The following is a 27301-nucleotide window of genomic DNA, read 5'->3' on the forward strand; positions in this document are numbered from 1 at the left end:
TTGAGATTGCGCAAGTGCAGGGGAGGGGGGGAAAAGTCAAAAATGCTGACAGTGGTGCACACCTGGTAACAATTGATATAGAAATTCAAATCATCATTATATGTACAGAAGAGCTGGTTTAAGAATTTAAAGGTGCGGGGGAGGAAAAAAGGCCTTGGCACAAAGCCTAAATCAGAAAAGAGAAAATAGAAGAGGACCCAAAAAGTGGGGCCCTCCCGTCCCCTGCACACTGTTTACTGATGCCACATAGGGCCTTCAAATATATGGATATAGATATATAACAGCAGTTTGTTAGTTGAGCATATAACAATTTATTTGGCAAAGAGGAAAACAAAATTTGCCAAAAGGCACATTCTGTTGTACAAAGTAATTCGTGACGTTTAACATATTAAAACAAATTGCGAAGAAGCAATAAATGATGGAGAGGTGATGCTGTCCAATTGTGGAGTGGCCGACGCGTTTCGAGGGTAACCTCTTCTTCATAAGGGCCCAATTGAACTGTTGACAACATTTCAAGGAGACAAAAAGTAAAATCTTTTATTTTATTTCCATAACAGTCAAGGACTGACTGACAAGCTGTACATAACTCGGGATGCTAGCGAGATGGTGAAGAGCAGAATACTGGAGATCTAGTATGGTGAAAAGAGTGAACTAACAGATCAAAGAGAAACACTCTATACTAATAGCTAAACACATAACAAAGGAGATGTATTGTGTGAGATCCACCTACATGGTGGGATCTAGAAAATGGCGTGATGAAGAGTCAGACAGATCGAGATAAGCCAAAAGCGGTAGTGGGTTCTAAATAGCAAGGACCACCCTTGAATAGTGAAAAAGCTGAGTCAATATGGGGAGCGTGTTTAAGAAAAAACCATACCCCTCCTGTGGACGGAGAAAGAATAACTCCAAAAGAGCGCTACTGAATAAAATAAATAATACTTAAAATAAACCGGAATTGGTTTTAAAGAATGCACTCACTCGAGTTGCGGGACGAGTAGCCAAGGCAACAGGGGCATCCGTGTGGTCAACAAGTATTCGAAACAATTATACGATGCAGGGCATCTGCAAAGAGACACGTACTGCTGGCACCTAAGTGGGGACATATACATTTCTGTTATACTGGAGAAAAATAAACCTGGGGTCTCCCAACCGGGCAAAGGGACCCAAGTAGCGGTAGCTTACCTGTACAGTGCGGGGAACACTGTTAGTGGAAACTGAAACCGGCAGGCAGTGGCTCCGCGCGGTCGTAACCTAGGGAACGAGCTGTGCTGGGGACACGCCGTCAGACGTAGAAAGGAAACTAAATAATAAACATAGAAAAGGGCATAGAAGCCGGTGAGTGAGGAATATGGAGGCCATCATGCAATGGCGCATAGTGCAAGCGTACTCATAGGGACTGACCAGAGATCAGGATAAATAAGAAAAGTAGAGTTAATATGTTCCATAATGAAACATAAGAATTCTGGTGTTCACCATCGCAACGCATTTTATAATTTTGGTTCTAATGGAACAGAAATTTGTGAATAGTACAATAATCGTTACAGTCATGATAGATAGCACAAATGGTACATGCAGTTTACTCTTAATAGTCCAAAACAAATCATGTAGAGTCATGAGGCTACTCATTATATAGTGAGACAAGTATAATTCAATGGCAAGGGGATAAAAGATTGCGATGTAGCCTATTACTCATACAAGGTTCGAACGAATGGAGAGATGGTTCAATTGGTCATTCGTGAACAGGTGCAAACATTTAAGTGAATATAGGCAAGTCAAACATAGGAAAATACAGTTCCCTTGAAGAAAACATCAAAGTCACAACACTTGTAATGACAAAGAAAAAATTTTTTTTTAAGGTCCGGGATACTGACACTTGTGTATAGTAGTTGGCGATGTAACATGTGAGTTTCACAATTCACTATAGAAAGCAACTCAAAGAGAATTCATCATTCAGACCCTTAGGTTGCAAAGTGTCAAGTGTGTGGATCCAGTACTTCTCTCGCTGTGACAACAGGGATTGGTAATTGCCACCTCTGTGTGGACGTTTGACAATTTCTATGACTTGAAATTTAATTTGTGCAATCGTATGTTGGAATTCGATGAAGTGCCTTGCCACTGGGGATCTGAGATTCTTACATCTGATGGTGGATTTGTGTTCTGACCATCTTTCTTTGACGGGTCTTGTGGTTTGTCCTATGTATAATTTACCACAGGGACATTTCAATGAGTAGATGACACCTGCGGAGAGGCAGGTGGAAAAGTCTCTGATTTTGAATTTCTTCCCAGTTTGTGGGTGAGATATCGTTTCACCTTTTATAACATTGTTACAGTTCGTACAGTTCAAGCAGGGAAAGGTACCCTTCTTTATGGTACTCAGTACAAGTTGTTTGTCTTTAGGAGGTCTTTCCGCTCTCACTAGTTTATCTTTGAGATTATGTCCACGTTTAAAGGCCATCATTGGTGCTTTGGGAAATAATTTCAGGAGAGAGGGATCATTGTGTAGTATGGTCCAATTTTTACGCAGAGTTTTGCTGATTTGGAAACTCTGTCGTGAGTACTTTGAAATGTAGAGTAGCGGTGTGGACTTATCCTTGACTTTAGGGATGCGTAGTTGTTCCTTCGTGAAGGTCTCTGATCTGTTGCGGGCTTCTCCTGTGATAGTATCTGGATACCCCCTAGATCCAAATCGTTCAACTAGAAATGAACATTCTGAGTCAAGGCCTGCTGGGTCTGAGATAATTCTCTTCAATCTTAACATTTGACTGAATGGTAGGCTTTTGAGCATGGGTTTAGGATGGAAACTGCTGAAATGTAAAAGATTATTCACGTCTGTTGGTTTATGGTACACCGTGGTGTCGATGTGACCCTCTTTGATCTGTAAGCTCACATCCAAAAAATGTAATGAAGGGTCCCCTACTTCCATTGTGAATTTGATTGTGTTGTTCACTGAATTCAGATGTTCCAAAAAAAGATCCAATTCATCTCGTGTACCACACCAGATACCGAAGATATCATCTATATAACGTTTCCAGGTCAAGATTTTAAATGACCAAAATGGGTGATCCAACACGTTTTCTTTTTCAAATTTATACATGTAGGTGTTAGCATAAACCGGAGCCATGGCCGACCCCATTGAAGTACCTGATGATTGTACATAGTATTGGCCCTGAAATCTAAAGTAACTGTTGTGAAGAATTATTTCCAGTAATTCCACAATAAATTCTTTGTTCCCTCTTATATGTTCATGATTCAACAGGAGCCAGAGTACAGCATCAACCCCTTCGATGTGGGGAATAGAGGTGTAAAGGCTGCATACATCCATACTAAAGAGAATGCAGCTAGTGTCCAGGGCTATGATTTCTTGTAGACAGTTGAGGAAGTCTGTAGTGTCCTTCAGGTAGGTTGGTATTTCCTGGATTAGAGGTTGAAGTAAACGATCCACATAGATGGCCAATGGGTCAAATATGCTATCAGTTCCCGCAACTATTGGTCTGAGTGGCGGATTAATGTTGTCTTTATGAACCTTTGGTAAGCCATAGAACACAGGCGTGATTGGATATTTGTTTATAAGGAACTGACTTGTTTTTGAATCAATCCAGTTGTTTTCCAAAGCATTGTCAATAGCTTTCTGGATGATGGCTTTGATTCTAAGTAGTGGATCATTATCAAGTTTTGTGTAAGTAACGGTGTCGTTAAGTAGTTCCAGACATCTCCGTGTGTAGTAGGATGAATCCATGATCACGATTGCCCCACCCTTATCCGCAGGTTTGATAGTTAAATCTTCATCTTTAGCCAGCTGTTCAACATGTTCAAGTTGGGGGGAAAAAGTGCCAGGCGAAAGGGGAGGGGAGAGTGCTGTACTTGGGATCAACACAATAACAAGAAGTGTGGTCAGCAGGTGGTAAGTGCAAGGGTAAGTGCAGACAGCAGGTGTCCAAGAGTGCAGGTAGGGGGGACTGAAGGGTTACAGATACAGTCCCATGTACAAGGGTTGCCAGGATGCAGTGTGGGTGTGCAACTGGGTGGGCAGGGACCTGGCCCTGAAATCAGAGAGCAGACAGGTGACCAGTGCAGTATCAGACAGGAAATCAGCATGGGAGAGGAAGAGAGAAGGCAGAAGCAAAGAGGAAGGTCTTGAGGTGATTCTGGAACCGGAGATGGTTCTCCTCAAGTCTTAGAGCGGCAGGGAGGCAGTTCCAGATGGAGGCTCCAGCCAAAGAAAAATATCTACCACCAACTTGTTGCTTGGAGAAGCAACTGACCCTGAGGGGGTGGGAGGTGGAGGAGCGAAGAGTTCGATTAGGACGGTATTTACAAAGAGAGAGTTGGTGGTATTGAGGACCCAGGCCCCAGAAGGCCTTGTGGACAATGCAAAGGGTCTTGAACTTAATCCTTGCAGCCAATGGGAGCCAATGCAGAGATTTCAGTGCTGGAGAGATACAATCCCTGGGCTTGAGGCCAAGGACAAGGACAAGCAGTCCTGTTCTGGATGAGTTGCAGAGGGCGGAGAGTAGAAGCAGGCATATGTAGAAAGAGACTAGAGATAACCAGAGCTCTAGAGACAGTGAGCTTCTGGGGGAAGGAGAGGAAAGGAAGAATACCTCTGAGGAAGTGCAGTGGTAGTTTGACTTCTTAGAGACGTCAGAATGTGAGGAGAAAAAGAGAGTGTGGCGTCCAAGATGACCCCAAGGTTCTTAGCCTCACAGGTGGGGGTAGGAAGAGGGCCAAGGGAGGCCGGTGAAGGAGTGACAAGAAAGGAGGGTGCAGGTGTGCCGATGAGGAGAATTTCTGTCTTACCGGCATTAAGTCGGAGATCATTGGCAGCACACTACTCCTGGATAGCAGACAGACGGTCAGAGATGAGAGAATGAGAAGAGGTGGCAGAGGGGAGCCTGAAAATAAGTTGAGTGTCATCCGTATAGCACTGAAAGTTGGAGCAGAAAGCGGCAATGTGGTGGACGAGAGGTGCCAGGTATTGGTTGAACAGCCAGGGAGAGAGGTTAGACACTTGGGGAACGCCACAGGTAGAGAGTGAGATAGAGGAAAGGAAGAACCAAAGTTGGACCTGGGAGGTGTCACGACCCTCGCCCAAAACCCCCTCTGGAAAACCCATTGGCCAGGTGGAGTCAGGACTCGGGCCTCTAGAGCCTGGCATCCACTTCAAAAGCCCTTATGGGGCCAGTCTCCTACACCATGAACAACAATGTGCTTGGGAACTACTTTATTGGAGGCATCCACATAGATGGTTCCATAAGAACCAAGCTATGAGGTCTAGTATTTTGGGTGTGGCAGGCCTGGAACTATTTTCCCTGGTACTACTTTACCTGGGCTATATAAACCACACCCTGACTGCAGAACATGCTTCATGTTACTTTGCAGCTTGCAACGTAACGCTCACCGTGTCCAGCTATTCCCTCGAACCTCGGAGAAGCAGAACCTGCAAGGAGACAAAAGGAACATCATTAGCAGCAGCATGTTACCTGCAGTCTTCATCTTTAAACACTCGCAGCTACTGAGAACAGCTTCCTCGAATCTGCACGCCTCCTGGAAAGAACGACCTGAAAGAGGAAGTTAGAGGCAACATTAAAGAAAGCTGTAGAGACATTTACAAATTACGAACTGCTCAAAAGGCTTACCTGGCTGGTCGCCTCTCGGCTGGCAGCACTCCGGACATTCCACTTGCGCTGAAGAACACTGCGACCTACAAGGAAGGAAAACACAGGTTAGCAAAGGCAAGACTTCGCAGCACTGCGCATATCGCTTACTTACCGCATCATAGCGCTCTTAATGTACCATCATTTACTAGCGGGGCTCTGCATACCTAAGGGAGAAAAAAGAGACATTTTAAACAAAGAAAGGCATGCAGGATAGCAACAAAACTAAAGAACAACAATAAGACCTACCTGAACAATATCAAAGTAGGATAGCAACAAAACTAAAGAACAACAATAAGACCTACCAACAATAAGACCTACCTGAACAATATCAAAAGGACCGGCGTCAGTGAAGTAACTGGACCGCACTCGCCCATGAAAGACAACGCGCCCCTGCAAAGAAGGCAGGATGGAGAGCATGCCTAATTCTACCACAAGGTGAGGAGAGGGCGCCAGAGGGACTGAAGCATACGGGGTGGAGGGAGAATACTTACCCCAGTCGATCAGTCTTGAACACAGTCCTCCTGTACTTTCAGGCAGAACCTTCCCCGCAGACCACATCAGGTCAAAGCTGAGAAGCATACCAGCTACTAACCCGGCTGGGTGGCGTCCCTGTGGATACCAGGTGAGCGTAACAGAACAGGAAGCCTACCATAACAAATCCACATGTGCACCATGGAGACATCGGAAATGGACCAATTGGCCCAATTACTAGGAGAGCTTTGTGCTGAGGTTCATTCTGCCCGACAAGAGACTAATGCCCTCCGGAGAGACCTAATAGTGAACAAAGAACGCACTGAAGAGATTAGCAGGCAATACTTGCAATCACAGGCAGGACAGACGCCTCTACCTGGGAGCAATCCAATGATGCAAAACTCACCCACTCCGGTACAGATCACGTTACCTGGAACAGTGCCCCTGGCACCACCAGAAAGGTTCTCAGGCGACCCACTGAAGTATGCGGCATTCATCAATCAGTGCCGCCTTCATTTTCTTTGTAGACTTGGAGTATTTCCAAACAACCAAGCTTGGGTAGCTTTTGTCTTATCATACCTGAGTGGTAGGGCAGCAGATTGGTCGGTGCCATTGGCAACCCATGACGATCCTCTATTACATAACTTTGGGGGGTTCCAGAGAGAAATGAAAAAACTTTTTGATCCCCATACCCAGGAACAAGCAGTAGACAATGAACTCTTGTCCCTCCGCCAGGGGAATCAGGACTTGTTAACGTACATTGCTACCTTCAACAGACTGGTTGCCGAAGCGAGGTGGCCAGAAAACAAAAGAACCACGTTATTCCATCGAGTCTTAGGAGGCGAATTAAAGGACGTCTTAGCCCAGGTGGTTGATCCACCCAGAGACTGTGCAGAATTCATAAATCTGGTTGTGCAGCTAGACCACCGGTTGCAGGACCGAAAGGCAGACCGGTCTAAGACAGACCCTCGGACCGTGTATGTTCGACCAAGGGAAAACACAGCCCCTGTATCTGAAAATGCTGTAGAACCCATGCAGATTGGAGGGATATGGCCTCCATTAACAAAACAAGAGTGGGTCAAAAGAAGACAACAACAGCTTTGTTTGTATTGTGGGAAACCAGGACATTTCCTGAAGGACTGTCCAGTAAAACCGCCAAGAAGAACAGTCAGGGCCACACAGAAGGATGAAGCTAAGGAATCGTATCCCCATGTCTCCCGGAGTGACAGTATCAACCCTGGGAGCAACTAATACCTTGCCAATTGAATACCATGATTTCCAGGATGTTTTCCGAAAGGACAAAGCCAATACATTGCCGCCGCATAGGCCCTGTGACTGTCAGATTGACCTTGTTCCTAGTGCACAAATCCCTTGTTGCAGGATCTATGCTCTCACAGAACCAGAAAACCTTCATTTGAAATCCTATTTAGACCAGTACTTTGCAAACGGATTTATCCATCCTTCAAAGTCCCCCACAGCCAGTCCTTAGTTCTTCGTACCGAAAAATGAAGGAGACTTGAGAACCTGTATTGACTACCGCGCATTGAACCAGATCACCGTGAAGAACCGCTACCCCTTGCCACTTATCCCTGAGATGCTAGACCAAGTTAAAGATGCCCAGATTTATACCAAATTGGACCTTCGAGGAGCGTACCACCTGGTCCGAGTCAGAAAACGAGATGAATGGAAAACCGCCTTCTGTACTAAGTACGGCTTGTTTGAATATCAAATCATGCCCTTCGGGTTATGAAACGCTCCTGCGGCATTCCAATATTTCATGAATGACGTCTTAAGGGAGTTCATTGATGTGTGCGCCTTAGTGTACATAGACGACATCTTAGTATACTCAGCCTTGGAACAAGATCATTTCAGGCACGTTCGGTCAGTCCTCACCAAGCTCCGTCAACATCGCTTGTTTGCAAAGATTGAAAAATGCTTTTTTCATGTCACCGAAGTAGAATTTCTTGGTATTATCCTTACTCCAGGAGGCATCAGAATGGATGTGCACAAGGTAGATGACATTCTGAAATGGCCTTCACTGACGTCTCTGAAAGGGATACAAAGCATGCTGGGCTTTGCCAACTTCTACCGCCGGTTCATCCCAGACTTCTCTCAGGTTGTGCACCCAATCACAGTACTATTACGAAAAAACAATAAAAAGTTTGCTTGGACCGAAGAAGCAGAAGAAGCCTTTCAGGAACTTAAACAAAGGTTTACCTCCGCTCCAATCCTACGACATCCTTGTCCAGACCTCCCTTATGTCGTTGAAACTGATGCATCCAGTCTCGCAATGGGGGCTGTCCTTCCACAGAGAGACCCGGAAACTGGCCAGCTACATCCTGTGTCCTCCTGGTCGAAAAAGTTCTCACCTCCAGAGATTAATTATGCCATCATGGACAAGGAACTCCTGGCTATCAAATCTGCCTTTAAAGCCTGGAGGCACTGCCTTCTGGGGGCCAGACACACCATTACAGTCATCACAGACCACCGAAACCTGCAATATCTCAAAACAGCAAAGGCCCAGTCCTCGCGCCAATTACGGTGGGCCCTTTTCTTCACCGAATATGATTACGTAATCACATTTGGACCAGGAGTCAGAAGCGGAAAGGCGGATGCCTTATCTCACATGGGCATAGATGAAATAGTATACAACTCCAGACCCAGTACCCATTATACCTGAAGACAAACTCTTAGGTATCATGACAGCCTTAACACAAGCAGAACTACGAAAAGAAATAGAACGGACAATGAATTCTGATGCCTACTTCGCATGGCAAACTCAAGGAGAACAATATACCATCAAGGAAACCTACCCTTTTTTAGGGATCGCCTATATGTACCCAAGAAGGAATTACAACAGCATATTATTTCAAACTATCATGATTGACTGATCGAAGGGCATCCTGGGATCGCCAAAACCCTAGCTAAGGTGAAAGAGAACTTTTGGTGGCCTACCTGGCGTAAGGACATCATTCATTATATTCAGTCCTGCGGAGTCTGCGCACAAAATAAATCACAGAAACAAAAACCATCTGGTCTCCTACAACCATTGGACATTCCTCCAGTTCCATGGCACACTCTTTCCCTTGACTTGATCACTGATCTACCTCCAAGCCAGGGGTTCAACACCCTCCTTTTAGTTGTGGACTTATTCTCGAAGATGGCCCATTTTATTCCTCTCAAAGGCATCCCAGACGCAGCCACTTTAGCAAAAGTGTTCCTGGAGGGCGTGGTTAAGCTACATGGCTTCCCTTCGGTTCTGGTCTCTGATCGAGGCAGCCAGTTTGTTTCAAACTTCTGGAAAAAATGCTGTGCAATGGCACAGATCGACATTCGGCTATCTACCAGTCACCATCCCCAAACAGACGGCCAAACCGAGAGAACCAATCAGACACTCAAGCAATATTTACGGTGCATGCTGCACCACGAACAAAGGAATTGAAAAGACCTACTATGGATAGCCGAATATGCATATAACAATTCTTTGCATTCAAGCACGGGACAAACGCCCTTCTATACCCTTCATGGCAGACATCCACGTACCTCTGAACTAGACCTTCCAGCCATCTTCAAAATGCCAGCGGTAAAGACTCTACACACAACCATTACTCAGGCTTTCAAAAGGGCAAAGGAACACCTTATTCATGCCAAAGAAAAACAAGAGATTTGCAGACCAACACCGGAAAAAGGCCCCTGATTATCAAGTAGGAGACAAAGTTTGGTTAGCTGCTAAATTCATACCCATCAAGGGAACCCGGACCTTTCATCCCAGATTCTTAGGACCCTATACCATTAAGGCAATCATCAACCCAGCAGCCATGAAACTGGATTTACCACTTAATCTACACATTCACCCAGTATTCCATGTGTCCCTCCTGAAACCAATGCAACCCGGCACACAGATTGGGACACCACCTAAGCCCTTACTTGTTGACGGAGAACCAGAATTCGAAGTCAAAGATTTCTTGGACTCTAAATACTCTAGGACCAAGCTATATTATCTCGTCGATTGGAAAGGGTTTGGACCACAAGATAGATCCTGGGGTAGCCCAGTGAGAATATCCACGCACCACGTCTAATTAGGAAATTCCATTGGAACTTCCCAACCAAACCTGGGCCAGACAGAAGGAACACCATGGGAGGGGCCTTAGGGGGGAGTGCTGTCATGACCCTCGCCCAAAACCCCCTCTGGCAAACCCATTGGCCAGGTGGAGTCAGGAATTGGGCCTCTAGAGCCTGGAATCCTCTTCAAAAGCCCTCATGGGGCCAGTCCTGGCGCCTATAGCGCCAGGCTCATACACCATGAACAACAATGTGCTTGGGAACTACTTTATTGTATTATCAGCCAACATGGAGGCATCCACAGAGCTTGGTTCCTAAGAACCAAGCTATGCTGTCTAGTGTTTTGGGTGTGGCAGGCCTGGAACTACTTTCCCTGGTACTACTTTACCTGGGCTATATAAACCACACCCTGACTGCAGAACATGCTTCGTGTTACTTTGCAGCTTGCAACATGACGCTCACTGTATCCAGCTATTCCCTTGAACCTCGGAGAAGCAGAACCTGCAAAGAGACAAAAGGAACATCATTAGCAGCAGCATCTTACCTGCAGTCTTCATCTTTAAACACTTGCAGCTACTGAGAACAGCTTCCTCGAATCTGCACGCCTCCTGGACAGAACGACCTGAAAGAGGAAGATAGAGGCAACATTAAAGAAAGCTGTAGAGACATTTACAAATTACGAACTGCTCAAAAGGCTTACCTGGCCTCTCGGCTGGCACCACTCCGGACATTCCACTTGAGTTGAAGAACACCGCGACCTACAAGGAAGGAAAACACAGGTTAGCAAAGGCAAGACTTTGCAGCGCTGTGCATAGCGCTTACTTACCGCATCATAACGCTCTTAATGCGCCATCATTTACCAGCGGGGCTCAACCAAGCCAGTTCGCTGCGCTGAAGCACCGCATACCTAAGGGAGAAAAAAGAGACATTTCAAACAAAGACAGGCATGCAGGATAGCAACAAAACTAAAGAACAGCAATAAGACCTACCTGAACAATATCAAACGGGCCGGCGTCAGTGAAGTAACTGGACCGCACTCGCTCATGAAAGACAAGGCAGGACGGAGACCATGCCTAATTCTATCACAAGGTGAGGAGAGGGCACCAGAGGGACTGAAAGCATACGGGGGTGGAGGGAGGATACTTACCCCAGTCGGTCAGTCTTGAACACAGTCCTCCTGTACTTTCAGGCAGAACCTTCCCTGCAGACCACATCAGGGCAAAGCTGAGAAGCATAATAGCGAGTAACCTGGCTGGGTGGCGTCCCTGTGGCTACCAGGTGAGCATAACAGGAGGGTCTATCAGAGAGGAACGAGGTCAGCCAGGCCAGGGTCTGATTAGTGATACCCAGGTTATCACGGAGACGATTGTCAGACATACCCATCCTCATCTCCCTTCCAGTCAGTCTCCTACTTGCAACGCTTTTTACCTATCCTTCTCTCTCTTGCTCTCTCTCTCCACTCCACTGCTACGCAATCGTCACTCTGTGTCCTGTCTCACCCTTGCACTCTGTCATCCTTCAGTGGTGGGTGGTCCATGCCTATTTTCTTGTTCCATACAGGAGTTGTCATGGAGATCCACTATCTTTATGTTGAAGCCATGTATTTCTTTGTGATTTCAAAAGTTTTTTTTTTCAGGTGTGATGCAGTGGATACAAACCTGGTGGGTACCCTTTGCAGGTAAGTGAAGGGAACTCAGGGTGGCACTTGTGTTGTGGTTGGTGGCAGGGAGTATGCCACTGTGTGGGGTTGTTTTTCTTTTACTTGTATTTAAGTGAGCGGGTCCAGTTTAATGGGTGCATGTGACACATGGTGATGGTAGGGTGGTTTGTCTATTCATGCTGTTTTGTCAAGACAATCAGTGTAGTCCTGGTTGCGGGCTCATAGTTGGATTCCAGGGTCCAGCTGGTGCAAGCACTCAAGGGGTAAGGTGTGAAGTAAGATGTACCTATTTCTTGCAGTGCACTTGCATTTTTCAAAATCCCCTTGACTGCTTTGACGTCACTGTGAATTGTGAGCATGGTTGGTGTCAGAGTATGGGTTGGCCACTCAACCTCTTTATTGTGGTGGAAAATCTATAGTGGGTCCAGGGCACTCCTCACGTCTTTATTGATAACTTCCATGTTGTACTATGCCTTCTTACTTGTGTTCTCATGTGTATAGTTTGGTGTTTATGTGCAGAGCAGTTTTTGTTGTCCATGTGACGGTGGTTGGGGACTTTGTTGTTGTGCTGTGTGCTTTTGGGTGCACTACAAGGACGTTGTTGGTTCAAGTTGCTATGAATGTGTTTGTGATATAGATTAGGGGCGTATTTGCCATTTTTTCTCACTTACTTAGAAATTTAAGTATGGAGTTCAAATGCTCCCTGTTCACAGTATGTATGAGACATCTGGAATCTTGCACCCTTGCTTTCACACTCACAGCTGCATGGAAAGGTATTCAGCCCGTAGTGCAAGAAGTCCCACAGGTGTACTATAGTATTTTGTCAGGCTGATTGGAATAAGTACACATGTAGCTTGTGATGGCAATGAATAACTAGGTGCTAAGAATTGAATATTGCCATGTTGATACTTTTTTCTATTCTGACATAATTTTACTTGTGTATGTATTTCTCACATTTGTGTTTTGTACTTACATTTGTTATGCCTCCAGAATCATTTTACGCCCATATTTGTAAAGTGGGAGTGGGATACTCCCCCTTACAAGTCTTATCTGGGGCTCTGTTTGTGCAAGTTATTTTATGTCTAATGGACGCACATAATTTGGCTCTCCCAGAAACACATTCTGAGGGTGTTGTTATAGTCATGGAGAAGGGGCCCCAATTCATCACTGAATGGCACCTGGAATGTGGCCTCACTGTGTGTGCTCCACAGGGCCAGGCTTTTATGTTAAGTGTGATTGCAACAGCTGGGTATGTGTAGCCTCTCCACGTGCCTATTGGCGAACCAAGGGCAACAGTGGTGCCTGTGGGTGTGGGAGGTGCCCCACCTGCATTTCCACATGTATGCCACACCGCAGGGCTACACTGTGCAGTACATATACAGCCACCGTGATTTTACATACTACTGGTGGTGCATATAGCAACACCCCACCAGAGTTGTCAAGGGAGTGGAACTGTGACTTCAGCACTTCGAATGTGAGCTCCACTATGCCCCTAGTGGCTACATGTGCTGTATTGTATCTCACCTCAGCTGGTGTTGTGGGATCCCAGATTTGAGTCATCATGAATGTTGACAGTTGGTAGCCACTGTCCCCTGTAAATGTGCACATGTTTTTCGCTGTCATTTATTGTCAGGGTCTGTTGTTCAGTGCATCACATGCATGGATGACCGTTCATACTCACTGATGAGCCATGCTTTACCTTGTTTTCCAAATGCCAGGGCTCTGTGAAGTGGAGACTGGTAGAAGAGGTAGCTGTCATGTGTGCTGCCTGAAAAATTGGCATGCACTCCCATGATAATTCCATTCACATCACACACTACCTGCACATTAATAGAGTGCCAGTGCTTTCGATTCCAGTAGAGTTGCTTGATCAGGGGGCCTGATCACAACATGGTTGCAGCCTATTACACACACTACACAGGGAAAGTGTGCTGCTGCATAGAATTCCTGCATCACTGTCTGCCTTTCTGCCAGTGTTTGGGGCATATATATGTGCATGTGCCCACATGCACATGCTGTTATGCATGACAATACCTGGTGTAGAGAGCAGGATTGTGTGGCCTTCAATATCCCAACAACTATTGCAGTGGTTCGTTGGAAGGACACAGGTGCTATGAAATGGAGTGCAGTCAGCACTTTTTCTAGGGGGGCTAAGGCCCTGGGAGCAGCAGGTCGGTGATGTTAAGCCATCTTCCCACTCCCTAATGAGGTTTAGGATTGCATGGGAGGGGCAACCTGTACGTAGCATATATCTGGTCATCGTGGCTCAGCTCAGTGTGGTTCGTGTTGTGAAGGTCTGGGCCCTGAGCATCCTCCCCCTGCTGCGGTATCCGTACCCAATAGATCCTATTATTGCTGTGTTCATCGTGGCTGTAGACGTTAGTTTGGTGTGCATTGCGTGCTTTATACGCATTGGTTCCTATTCGCATTGAAGTTTACTCCTGCTATCATGTGGCGGATGGATCACAGGGTTTGCATGTACCTTATCCCAACGTGAGGTTGCATGTTGACATTCATAAATTTGTTTGGGTTTGCATATGAATGGGCATACGCTTGCTTAGCCGTGCACCGTTCCTTCCTAATTCTGCATGTTCCACCCCTTATTTGGTCCTCTGTGTCAGCCCGGCCCACACTCTGCCTGGAGCCTCGCGCAAGCGAAGGTCCACTAGCAGAGACATGCCGGGCCTGCGCAAATTCCAAGCACGTCCCTGGAAAGTCCTGCGCAGTCGATTCCATGAATCGACAAAAGTGTTTTGCCACGCAGTTTGGTGTGCAAAGTCCCTATTTGCTGCACAATCAATTCCATAAATCAGGGCCACAGTCTACTAGATACGGTTTGGTCGGTTAACACATTGGAAAGTATTACGTTCAATCATCACTGGGAGTGATCTTTAATGTCGTTTTCACTTGCTCTGAAATCAGATGCATGGACACTGATAACTTCATACCTCGTATACACATTGTGCCATCAACAAGAATTCCAACCCCTCCAAAAAAAAAAAAAAATATGGCAACACTCAACTGTTCCTTTGTTTAATGCGGAAGGCAGCTCAATTAAATACGGGATGAGCCTTGCGTTGTGATAAATGATCCCTCTCCCACCCTCGTCCTCCAGACTTTCCATGGCCGTTTTATCCCCCTCGTTTGGAAGCGGCCTCTTTGCATTCGATGTTAGCATTTGAACCTCTATCATAATTGATTACAAAGAAGATAGAGATGATCGACAAAGCAATGGGAGAGAATACATTAGAAAGGTCCATAAAGACCAAATTAGTATAACAGATGAATGTTCACAATGTCAGGCTACTAGATGAACTATAGGAAATGTGAGGCCTTCCCTTTGAATAAAATGACACAAACGTTATTCAAAAGGACATCTCATCTCCAATATTAATAACATTAATAGTAATTTCTTGTTTTCCAATATTTCACGAATAGATCCAGAGAAATAGGTGTGTGTTATTTGGAAGCTTCCTTTCAAACATGAATAAGCACATTAGACCAAGGTCCTGATTCATGGAATGTTTAGCGTGGTGCAAAGTGACTTTGCACTGGTGCAAATTGACTTTGCACTGCCAACAAACACCTTGATTCACAGAGCGTGCAAAGTGTTTTTTTGCAGTGCAAAGTGACTTTGCACTGACTTTGCATTAAATTTCCTTTGGTCTGACCTCTCTGTTCCGGGGTGTTCCTTCTGATCTCACGAGAAGTACAGACGATCTCTATAGGGTAAATAATCAAAATGAAGGGGATGTAGTGTGTGTCAATGATTAACCTATAACTGTGTTGAGTTGTAAGTCTGCTATATGTTCAGGGCCAACTCTAGGTCTTTCCTATGAAAGTTAACCATTGACAAACACTTCATCACTTTCCTTTTGTGTATTTACTGTATACTTCCCTTGAGGTAGGAAGGCTGTGATTCCCCCACCGTTGGTTCAGCCGGTGTGAGATTAGCAGGTCTTTATAGGGAACATTTTGGTTTAGTATAATATGGTACTGGGAGAGAAACCACAAAGATTCCCCTCCCATTTTCTCTGTATATCATTCGCTTATTGTGAGTATTAACGAGTTAGAAGTTGATGCCCTGGTGCTCCGAAGTGGACAGATGAGCATTTTAATATTTGCAGATGATTAATTAGTGTTATTGTACATCTGCTTCTTACAAACATTATACATCGAAAAGAAAAAACATGATAAGATAAATATTATTTAAAACAGAATTTGACTATTTCCAAATACACTAAACAGCACCATTCTTAATTCAAATTGCAGTATCAGGTATTAGTTAAAATACGTCACTCAATTTCATCCATTTTAAAAAGGCAACCACTCTAATCAATAATGATAATCTTTATTGTGTTTTAGTTCAAAGAACTTTACACAAATAGAAAAGACAAATACAAACAATGCACAAATAAATATAAGTTATACAAATAATTTACAAAATAAGCAAAACAATTCTTCAGCAGATAGTTAATTAGTGGCCAAATGGTCAATTAATAGAAACAGTAAAATTATAAACTAAAATCGTAGACTCATCTACACCATTAATTCATTAATATGTCGGCTGTCCTCTTAAAATGTAGCACCAGAAGGAATCAAAATTCAGCTAATCGACATCATACACATACAAGCTGAATAATCCTTCCCTTTTTGCTTGAAAATATGGACATATTATCATTAAGTTCAAAGTTTCTGTGTTTCCATCGCAGAAATGACATTCCGTTGTTTGCACTGCGCCTCTGACAAATAACATCTCTCTAGTATAAATGAGATAAAAACGGATTCTTAAAAAAGTATGGAGTACTCGCCGATCGGGAAATCGGTAATTCAATACACTTCCCTTTTTTTCTGAATCACAGATCGGAATAGAGTTTACATTTCTTTCTTTCATCGCAGGTGTCATTCCAATCTGTTTCAAGCAATTTCCTGTTCACTAATACCAGGTCAGATATGATACCATTTTAATCCTCAAGAAAAGTACAGGTTTGTAAAAACAGAAGAATTTATTTCAAGATTTGTGTGCTGCAAAAGGTAAAATGATTGACACTAGTAAGACCAAGTGTGTGATGTGTACGACCAAAAGAAAACAAACAATGAAATCCACTATTTGTGCTAGAGGAAAAACATGAGTATGTAGCCAAATTTGATTATCTGGTGGTTTGTTTATGTAGTTACCTAAGTAGGGCACCAACGATACAAAAGAGCACGCTCTCACTTTCCTGACAGGGGGAATCTTTTTAATCTCTTTGACGGAAGGCCATAGTTCTAGTACTTAAGATCTATACACAAAAGGAACATAGGATTTCCTCACGTGGAGCAAAAATGTGGGCATTAGAAAATCTTACTGCTTTGTCTAAAAGAAAATTATATACTCTGGCAATGCTTCCACTTACCAAAGTCTACCCTGGCCGAACTAATTAAACTTTAACTGGGAGGTTAGAGCCTGTAATATAACCCCCATTGAAGCTTTTCCTATATTGGCTAAAAGGTTTGAGTTCTGCCTATCTGGCTAACTGCAAGAAGACCCTCATTGATTACATGTCTTAAGGGCAATGGGCTCACCTTAGAAGCAAGATGACATGGAGCAACACAGGTTCGATCCCGGGGCTGCGCTTACGAACCTCTGGGATGAGGGAGTCCAAAGACTGATGGGAGCAGGTGGGGGAGCCAAGGGATTATACTGGGAGTAGGGTGCGTTGACGACACGAGATAGTTCATGGATATGGGCTCTCAAACACAAGATGTTTTTGTTGTCCCAGTCCCAACATGTTCCAGGGGAACTCAATCTTCTGGCAGACATACTCCGCAGAGATTTTCCTCTGCCAGAAGAATACGAATGGCAACTGCACAAAGACATTGTGTCTAACGTCTTCGAAAAATGGGGTTTCCCAGCGATCGACCCGTTTGCTACTCAGGAGAACGCCCAGAGCCAAGACTACGCCTCCAGGTACCCCCAGAACCGATCCAAGGGGAACGGCCTCTGGATAACTTGGTTGGGGAAATTTGTCTACGCTTTCCCTCACCCCCCCCCCACCCGACTCCCCTTCTCAACAAGATAGTGCACAAGATGCACCAGGAACCAGTTACCATGATACTGGTGGCCCTCATGTGGGCCCGCCAACCCTGGTTCGCTCACCTGATGGAAATGTCCCTCTCCCCACCAGTCAAGCTGCCCTGTCCGTACAACATGTTGTCAGGGGGGAGACCCTACACCTGTCATGATTCCTGCCCCTCATGTCCCCAGCCCTCCAAGATGTCAGGCTGGAGCCAGGCCACGATCACCTACATGGCCCTCAAGGGCCTCTCCACTCCTCCAAAGACCCACTTGGAGTCGGGCTTGGCGCTTGTGGCACCAGACTCACTCACTCCCATAGGATAACATTGGGGATTGGACTTGTAGTGCATTGATGGGGACAAGATGGATGCCCCCACATATTTCGGCTCCCAGAACTGCGTGTGCAGTCTAGTCTTTTGGGTGTGGTTCAGCCCAGACACACCTGGGATACCCAGACTATTTAAGCCACGCCCAGTCTGAGAAACATGCTTTGTGTTTTCTGCACCTGCAGGGTGACACTCACCGTGTTCGGATCGGTCTCCAGTAGGCCTGCTTCTATCTTCTGCGCTCAGCTCCTACAAGAACACTGTTAGGAACAGCCTTACCTTGCAGCGCTTCTGGCCATCATTCATCGCTCCTTCTGTTCTGCGGGCATCTTCGGTGGTGTCATTCCCATCCCGGCACGGTGCTTCCGAAGGAAAAAAGAAAAGAACAGAAAAAAGGCATTAGTAAGCATTCAGCAAATCTTCGCTTATTTTTAAAGACTGTACGAGCTTCAAACGCTTACCTGAATCCCAGCCGCTCTGGGGGAACTCTGTCTCCGGAACTCCTCATCCATCTGCAAGAGGGAAATGGCACTCCAGGTTAGCGTGGAAACATCTAGAGGCGCCGCATACCGCGCTTACTCACAGCATTTCTTCATAACCGGCATCCACGCTGAAAACGTCGCGGCACCTAAAAGACACAGAAAAAGAACTTGGTTCAATACAAATACGAAAGGGTTGCATCGCGCTCTCACTCACCTTCAGCGCTACTCATCTCAGCAGCGAGTCGCTATTCTCGGACGCCGGCCATCATCTAAGGAAGGAAAGGAACAAAGTTAGAGAACTGTTCAAAAGACTGATTGTAAAACGGTTCCCACCTGCATTTAGAAGTGTACCCAATAGCATTTTAGAAGTATACCCAGTTACACTTGAAAGTTGCACCCAATAGCCTCTCTGTGAAAGTTGAATTCAGAACTGTTCCCAGCAGCATTTAGAAGTGTACGAGGGTGTGAACTAGACGATGATAATATGAGAGGTGGGTTTACTCCTGGTTATCTTGTCTGATTTTCAGTATCAATAATCCTTCTAACACGGTAGTTAGTGCGATACAGGTTCGCTTTTATTGATGGTTTTTGAAAGATTCCTCTTGATACAATGATTAGTGTGTAGAACACTGTTATGGCATTTTGTGCCTTGGTGCGGTCAGCCGACACGTGTTTCAACCCATAAGGGTCTTTCTCAAGGCTGAACAATATTCAAAGGTGCAAGGTGATATGTGGTAAAAGACATTTTGTGATCAGCATGTTTAATTAACAACCATTAAACGTGGTGGGTGATGTGTGGTGGTGGTAGGAAATTTAAAAACATTGCATAATTGTACATTGCATTTACAAGTTGGATTATTAACACAGTAGACAGAAGAAAATTGGGGAGAGAGAAAAGAGAGAGGTTAAGCAAGAGCGGTGGGGAGGAGGATGGGCGGAAGGAGGATTGGAGAGATAGGTGGTCTTCTTACCAGGTATGTCTTGCTTGATCCCTAGGTGGGGTTCTTATTGTGTTGTGGGTGGCTGTCCTTATGGCAGTCTAGCTCCTATTGGGCTCTGAAAATAATTCATGAAATAGTCCGTTGTTACAATTGGTAGATGATTTAGAATTGTATAGTTCGAAGGAGGTGGGCTGAGCCCTTCCTTAGGTATGGCGAGTTGCAGCGAGGGTTGGATCGAGGTGGCATTGCTTACCTTCGTCAGAGTAGTGTCTGTGATGAGTTGCTCCCTGCGGCTTCAGTGGCGAATGATTGCCGCCATGATTATTATACTTGCGCATGCGCCTACCAGCCGTGGTTGGACTGGCGGCGCATGCGTGAGCGTGTAGTGTCCCAGCGGGTGCTAATGCGCGTGCGCGAAGAGATAGTGTTCTTAGGAGGCAATTGCGCATGCACGAGTGCGAGTTCGCGATACTGGCGTGTGCACAATTTGATGTTTATCTGATTGGGCCATGGCCCGGTGGATTGGGGTGGTGTGGTTGGAGCCCAGGATGGCAATTCAAGGGGGATCAGAATGGAAGGGTGTAAGTGGTTGTTTGCTAAATTCTGTTGTGAGTGGATAACTCATTTCAAGTGTAATTGGAATAGTCATTATGGATGGTCAGTCATGGCTTGCCAAGAATATGTCGATGTCCGAAACTTGTTCGTGTTCGTCGGTCGGGCCAGGGTGTGATGGCCATTTGAGTATATCATAGTGGAGGCAGATTTGGAGGTTGAGAGGGTTACAGAAAGACATTGAGGTCATGATCTCTGTTAAGACCATTTTTAACACATCTAAAGTGACAGATAAGTCGCGCTTCTTCTTGTCTGAGTTTCAGGATTCTGTCTCCTCCTCTCGGGCCCAGCCTGACGATTTTCAGTCCGATGAACCTTATTTCACTTTTGTCGTTCATTTGGTGGTACTTCTGCCAGTGATTGGCCAGCGGTAGTTTAGGATCTTGCGAATGTATGCTGTTCATATGTTCCCTTATCCTGATGCGAGCTTCTCTGATGGTGCTGCCAATATATATCTTGTCACATACGCAAATCAAAGCATAGATCACATACTTACTTCTACAGTTAATGTGCTCCGTGATTTTAAATATTGGGCAACCTGCGAATTTGGCACATTTAGTTTGTGTCGCATATTTGCACATTGAGCAAGTTCCGCATTTGGTGAAGCCTATTGGTGTTTGCTTGCTGAGCCAGTCTTGTGCCATGATATGTTTCTCCGCGAGAAAGGAAGGACTAAGTAGGTTCCTGAGAGTTGGTGCTCTTTTGAACGACATGATTGGGTATGTCTCAAGTTGAGGTTCGATATGTTCATCCATACGGAGTAGCTCCCAGTGTTTGGTCAAGATTTTTTGGAGGGCATGACTGTCTTGGTTGTATCTTGTAACAAATCTAATCTTGGGGTTGCATTCCTGTCTTCTGGGTTTAGGTGATAGCAGTGTAGATCTTGGAATGTGTATAGCTTGTTCTCTTGCCGGTGCCAGGCTTTGGGCGGAATAGCCTCGACATCTAAATCTGCGGTCCAGTAGGTCACATTCTTCTGTGAAGGATTTGTCTGTGTTGCAGTTCCTTCTCGCCCGGATGTATTCACCTTTTGGGATATTCCGTATGACACTGTTCCTGTGGCAACTTTGTGCATGCAGGGTTGAGTTCACTTCCGTTGGTTTACGAAATGTTCTGGTTGTAATTTTGTTGTCTTCAATCATAATCTTGAGATCCAAAAAGTCTATTTGTTCAGAGCTGATATGGCTAGTTAGTTCGATGCCGTAGTTGTTAGTATTGAGGTAATCCATGTATTGGTTTAGTTCATCTTCAGTCCCTTTCCATATCAGGGTGATATCATCTATGAAACGAGCCCAGTTGACAATTAGGCTGGTGTATTTGGTTTCCTTCATTGCTTCTACAGTTGTAACATATTTATTTTCAACGGTGAATACTACAAGCAAACTAAGGGGATCGCTATGGGAGCCAGCTATGCTCCAGCACTAGCCAACTGCTTCATGCATACCTACGAACAAGAGCATGCAATGAAGGAAACCAAATACACCAGCCTAATTGTCAACTGGGCTCGTTTCATAGATGATATCATCCTGATATGGAAAGGGACTGAAGATGAACTAAACCAATACATGGATTACCTCAATACTAACAACTACGGCATTGAACTAACTAGCCATATCAGCTCTGAACAAATTGACTTTTTGGATCTCAAGATTATGATTGAAGACAACAAAATTACAACCAGAACATTTCGTAAACCAACGGAAGTGAACTCAACCCTGCATGCACAAAGTTGCCACAGGAACAGTGTCATACGGAATATCCCAAAAGGTGAATACATCCGGGCGAGAAGGAACTGCAACACAGACAAATCCTTCACAGAAGAATGTGACCTACTGGACCGCAGATTTAGATGTCGAGGCTATTCCGCCCAAAGCCTGGCACTGGCAAGAGAACAAGCTATACACATTCCAAGATCTACACTGCTATCACCTAAACCCAGAAGACAGGAATGCAACCCCAAGATTAGATTTGTTACAAGATACAACCAAGACAGTCATGCCCTCCAAAAAATCTTGACCAAACACTGGGAGCTACTCCGTATGGATGAACATATCGAACCTCAACTTGAGACATACCCAATCATGTCGTTCAAAAGAGCACCAACTCTCAGGAACCTACTTAGTCCTTCCTTTCTCGCGGAGAAACATATCATGGCACAAGACTGGCTCAGCAAGCAAACACCAATAGGCTTCACCAAATGCGGAACTTGCTCAATGTGCAAATATGCGACACAAACTAAATGTGCCAAATTCGCAGGTTGCCCAATATTTAAAATCACGGAGCACATTAACTGTAGAAGTAAGTATGTGATCTATGCTTTGATTTGCGTATGTGACAAGATATATATTGGCAGCACCATCAGAGAAGCTCACATCAGGATAAGGGAACATATGAACAGCATACATTCGCAAGATCCTAAACTACCGCTGGCCAATCACTGGCTGAAGTACCACCAAATGAACGACAAAAGTGAAATAAGGTTCATCGGACTGAAAATCGTCAGGCTGGGCCCGAGAGGAGGAGACAGAATCCTGAAACTCAGACAAGAAGAAGCGCGACTTATCTGTCACTTTAGATGTGTTAAAAATGGTCTTAACAGAGATCATGACCTCAATGTCTTTCTGTAACCCTCTCAACCTCCAAATCTGCCTCCACTATGATATACTCAAATGGCCATCACACCCTGGCCCGACCGACGAACACGAACAAGTTTCGGACATCGACATATTCTTGGCAAGCCACGACTGACCATCCATAATGACTATTCCAATTACACTTGAAATGAGTTATCCACTCACAACAGAATTTAGCAAACAACCACTTACACCCTTCCATTCTGATCCCCCTTGAATTGCCATCCTGGGCTCCAACCACACCACCCCAATCCACCGGGCCATGGCCCAATCAGATAAACATCAAATTGTGCACACGCCAGTATCGCGAACTCGCACTCGTGCATGCGCAATTGCCTCCTAAGAACACTATCTCTTCGCGCACGCGCATTAGCACCCGCTGGGACACTACACGCTCACGCATGCGCCGCCAGTCCAACCACGGCTGGTAGGCGCATGCGCAAGTATAATAATCATGGCGGCAATCATTCGCCACTGAAGCCGCAGGGAGCAACTCATCACAGACACTACTCTGACGAAGGTAAGCAATGCCACCTCGATCCAACCCTCGCTGCAACTCGCCATACCTAAGGAAGGGCTCAGCCCACCTCCTTCGAACTATACAATTCTAAATCATCTACCAATTGTAACAACGGACTATTTCATGAATTATTTTCAGAGCCCAATAGGAGCTAGACTGCCATAAGGACAGCCACCCACAACACAATAAGAACCCCACCTAGGGATCAAGCAAGACATACCTGGTAAGAAGACCACCTATCTCTCCAATCCTCCTTCCGCCCATCCTCCTCCCCACCGCTCTTGCTTAACCTCTCTCTTTTCTCTCTCCCCAATTTTCTTCTGTCTACTGTGTTAATAATCCAACTTCTAAATGCAATGTACAATTATGCAATGTTTTTAAATTTCCTACCACCACCACACATCACCCACCACGTTTAATGGTTGTTAATTAAACATGCTGATCACAAAATGTCTTTTACCACATATCACCTTGCACCTTTGAATATTGTTCAGCCTTGAGAAAGACCCTTATGGGTTGAAACACGTGTCGGCTGACCGCACCAAGGCACAAAATGCCATAACAGTGTTCTACACACTAATCATTGTATCAAGAGGAATCTTTCAAAAACCATCAATAAAAGCGAACCTGTATCGCACTAACTACCGTGTTAGAAGGATTATTGATACTGAAAATCAGACAAGATAACCAGGAGTAAACCCACCTCTCATACGCACCAAATTGGGGTCCTGGCTAAACCCCTAACCACTCCTGTGATCTTGCGACACCAGAACAAACCTTCCAACCTATAAATGGTGCTTAGCATGGGCAGGTTCCAATCCTAGAGCCAACCAGACCCTTTAGACGATGATAATGACTGAACGAATGTGTGGAGCGGACGAATATGAGGAACGGACGAATATGTACAACAGACGATGCTTTATATGCTTTGGAATGAAGGAAACACTTGAAAACATACATCATTACCACACCCCACGCTTACTCTCCCTCTTACACCACCACTCATCTAGAACACAGAGATACTATGACACCATTCGGTATAACTGTTCTCATATCCACATCTCCCTCTTACTCCACATCACTCTAAGTAATCATTGCTGGATTCACACCCCCCAGCCAGGCGTTCTCCTCAGGCCTAACGCAGCCACACTCGTTCTGGGTAAAACCAACCAGAGCAAACACATACTCCTGACCTCTCAACCACCACACCTACAACTAAGAAGCAGCTACCACTCGATTTCCGCACCAGCTGCACACATACCTAGTGCGCACACGCACTTTTGGACTCCCTCTACTCTCTATACTGACCTGAACTTCGGTTCCCGAGGGCGTTCAACCTACCAGCGCCTTCAGACCATACCAATGGTATATAAGGCGCTATATAAATGCAAAATAACAATAACAATAACAATAACCATTTGGACTTACTGTCCATTTGGCATTTTTGGGGGGCCCAACCTGCCCCCATTTTGTTCAGGGGGGCAGGCCTAAAAAGTTTGAAGACTACTGATCTCGAGGGTATTAGTTTATTGCTTACACCTATAGTAACTTTGAAGGAACTGTAGAACGCTTGGACAATGAGAATAACTCTTGATCTTAATGGTGCAAGTAGTATGTTGAACAATTAAAAGGCAATTAGGGATTGAACATTATAATGTTAGGCATGAATCCTTGCATATGAAAGCATTGTATGTTAATATGGCATTAGGTATCCTTCCGTTAGGTTACTTCCATGCAAAGTGGCCACCATAATGAGGCTTATTAAGTTAAAAGAAACGCATATTCTCAATACCTCTGTATATATCCTTAGCTGGGGCATATGCGGTTTATTATCTAGTACATTTAAGTCTTGTCCAAATAATCAAAAGCCTTCTGTGATGAAAGAGCCTGCCTCATGAAACAAGTTTTCAAAAGGGAGAGGCTGATTGACCTCATTAAGATAATTTCTACTAGTCGTGCCAATTAAATTCTTATGGCTGATTTCAATATTGTGTGATTTGCAGAGGTTTTGTGCTTGAAATACGCCCATGGAATGGATTACCTTAAAAATACATAACATTGAAAATTGCTCCTGATAAACTCAAGAACTAGTTCAATATGACAAGAAACACGAACAAACAAAGCATATATGAACATGTACATTATTTCATTCACTGTGTAACACTTTGCACTTATTCACAGCTGCATGTTATGCATTGTTATGTTAATTGATATTTATTTATTTCCATTTTTAAAGCACTCACACAGCCCGCGGGCATCGAGGCGCAGTTACAGGAATTGTTATTTTATTTTTTTGAAGTTGCGTAATTGTTTTTTTTTTTTAGTCTTAGTTACGTAGCGCGGACCGGAGATCGAACCTGTGTTGCTTCACGTCTTCTTGCTTCTCTTGCTTTCAAGGCGAACACGTTGCCACTGAGCTATTCACCCCGGGCGAGGATATTGCTAATGTAATGATTGTGTCAGATGAGATTTCAAAATCAATTCAGATAACTCGATAGAGGACGGTTTTGTTAAACATTCCATTCGTTTGAAGGCGTTTTAATATGTGTTCATTTCAATACTGGGTACAACGAATATCAATAGATTCACATTATATGTGATTATGGGATGTGCTGAACATTGTATTTAGTTTGCATTTCACAGACAGCACATGTCAATGTACATGTTAATGGGAAAATGTGAATGAAAAGGGGAGATTGTAACCAGCTCTAACCTAGTAACGATGTAATTAAATAGCCCATACTGTCACATACGCATAAACTTTCATCAATGTTGTCTACTGATGCTTTCATATCACGACACAATGCTGCCAACGTATCACTGGTTTAACAGATATTTATTCAGTAGGGGCATTATCGTACTGAGTGATAGCTAGAATAGTGGACACAAATGTAAGACCCATTCTAGGTGGCAGATACAATGATATCAAACACATCAAAAGGGGGTGAGACTAACCAAAGGAGACACATAAGCAGCTCCCCCGTGCCGATATGGACCACTCGGCAGCTCATGTTACCCAGTACTGAGATGTCTTCCGGCAGTGAAAGAATGCAGCCAAGAAGGATGCAAGCATTCCCTCTGCCATGGAGAAACGCCCTGCTTTATTCCTTCTAGTGAGGCCACTCTCTGGTGCTCTGTCATGCAGATAACCCGTGGGTATAAAGAATGAAAGAAGTCAGAAATATTTTGTTACAGCCGAAAGTTACTTTCCAAACATCCCCTGAACAGTCGTAGCCATCATGGAAACATTCCTCATGTAAGTGCAGGCCATTCAGAGGTTGGCTGTGCAAACATCTGCATGAATCCAAGGAGTCATCCATTGCCACCATCTTGAAGTCACACAGTCAAAAGGCTAACTGACCATGCAGCATGAGCACTGCATGTAGTGTGCCCCACTGGCGGATTGCAAGCAATCACCAGAATTTAAAGGCACATTCCCAACCTTCCCACTACCCTACAGCAAAGAAATTATAGGGCGAATGTGACCGGAAGATGAGAATGTTTGGCCATTTGGTCATTAACTCACAGGACTAAAGCAAGTTTCAGGTAAAAAAGGAACATGTCCATTTCTGTGAAAGTAGACTTCATAAAGTGTGACATCACGCCGCAGTGGCAGGGGGGACTGTCCTATAGGGAACTCTGGAGATTTATCGGTAAATCCATGGGCCACTTTTGGTCACATTTCTTCTGGATTTTTTCATAGGAAAAGAGATGGGCTTGCTGAAAATGTGTAATATGGGGTGTGAATAATATGGGCAATGTGTCAGTTCTTCTCAGGGGGAGCCAACCCTTTTGTGGCTAGGGAGGTGAGCCTGCTAAGCAAGACCCTCCCTTGGGCTTTGGGATAGTGGGAACTCCCTACAAAGAACACTGTGTCTG

The 27301-nt window shown here is 44.7% G+C and overlaps 1 protein-coding gene across 1 annotated transcript; it reads right to left on the reverse strand.

The window, feature by feature from the left end:
* Positions 1 to 287: 287 nt before the first annotated feature.
* Positions 288 to 3809, reverse strand: LOC138514025 (uncharacterized). The gene is made up of 3 exons (XM_069629259.1): positions 1183 to 3809; positions 979 to 1089; positions 288 to 498 (listed from the first exon to the last, which is right to left on the reverse strand). The coding sequence occupies exon 1, from the start codon at positions 3734 to 3736 to the stop codon at positions 1919 to 1921; it is 1818 nt and encodes a 605-aa protein (XP_069485360.1). The 5' UTR covers positions 3737 to 3809; the 3' UTR covers positions 288 to 498; positions 979 to 1089; positions 1183 to 1918.
* Between the last annotated feature and the right edge of the window lie 23492 nt (positions 3810 to 27301).

The sequence above is a fragment of the Ambystoma mexicanum genome, chromosome 12 (genome assembly GCF_040938575.1).
Source record: "Ambystoma mexicanum isolate Mex_15411 chromosome 12, UKY_AmexF1_1, whole genome shotgun sequence".
Lineage (NCBI taxonomy): Eukaryota > Metazoa > Chordata > Amphibia > Caudata > Ambystomatidae > Ambystoma > Ambystoma mexicanum.

Coding starts and splice junctions, on each gene's coding strand:
- LOC138514025 (XM_069629259.1), bottom strand. CDS start 3,736: ATGGATTCATCCTACTACACACGGAGATGTCTGGAACTACTTAACGAC.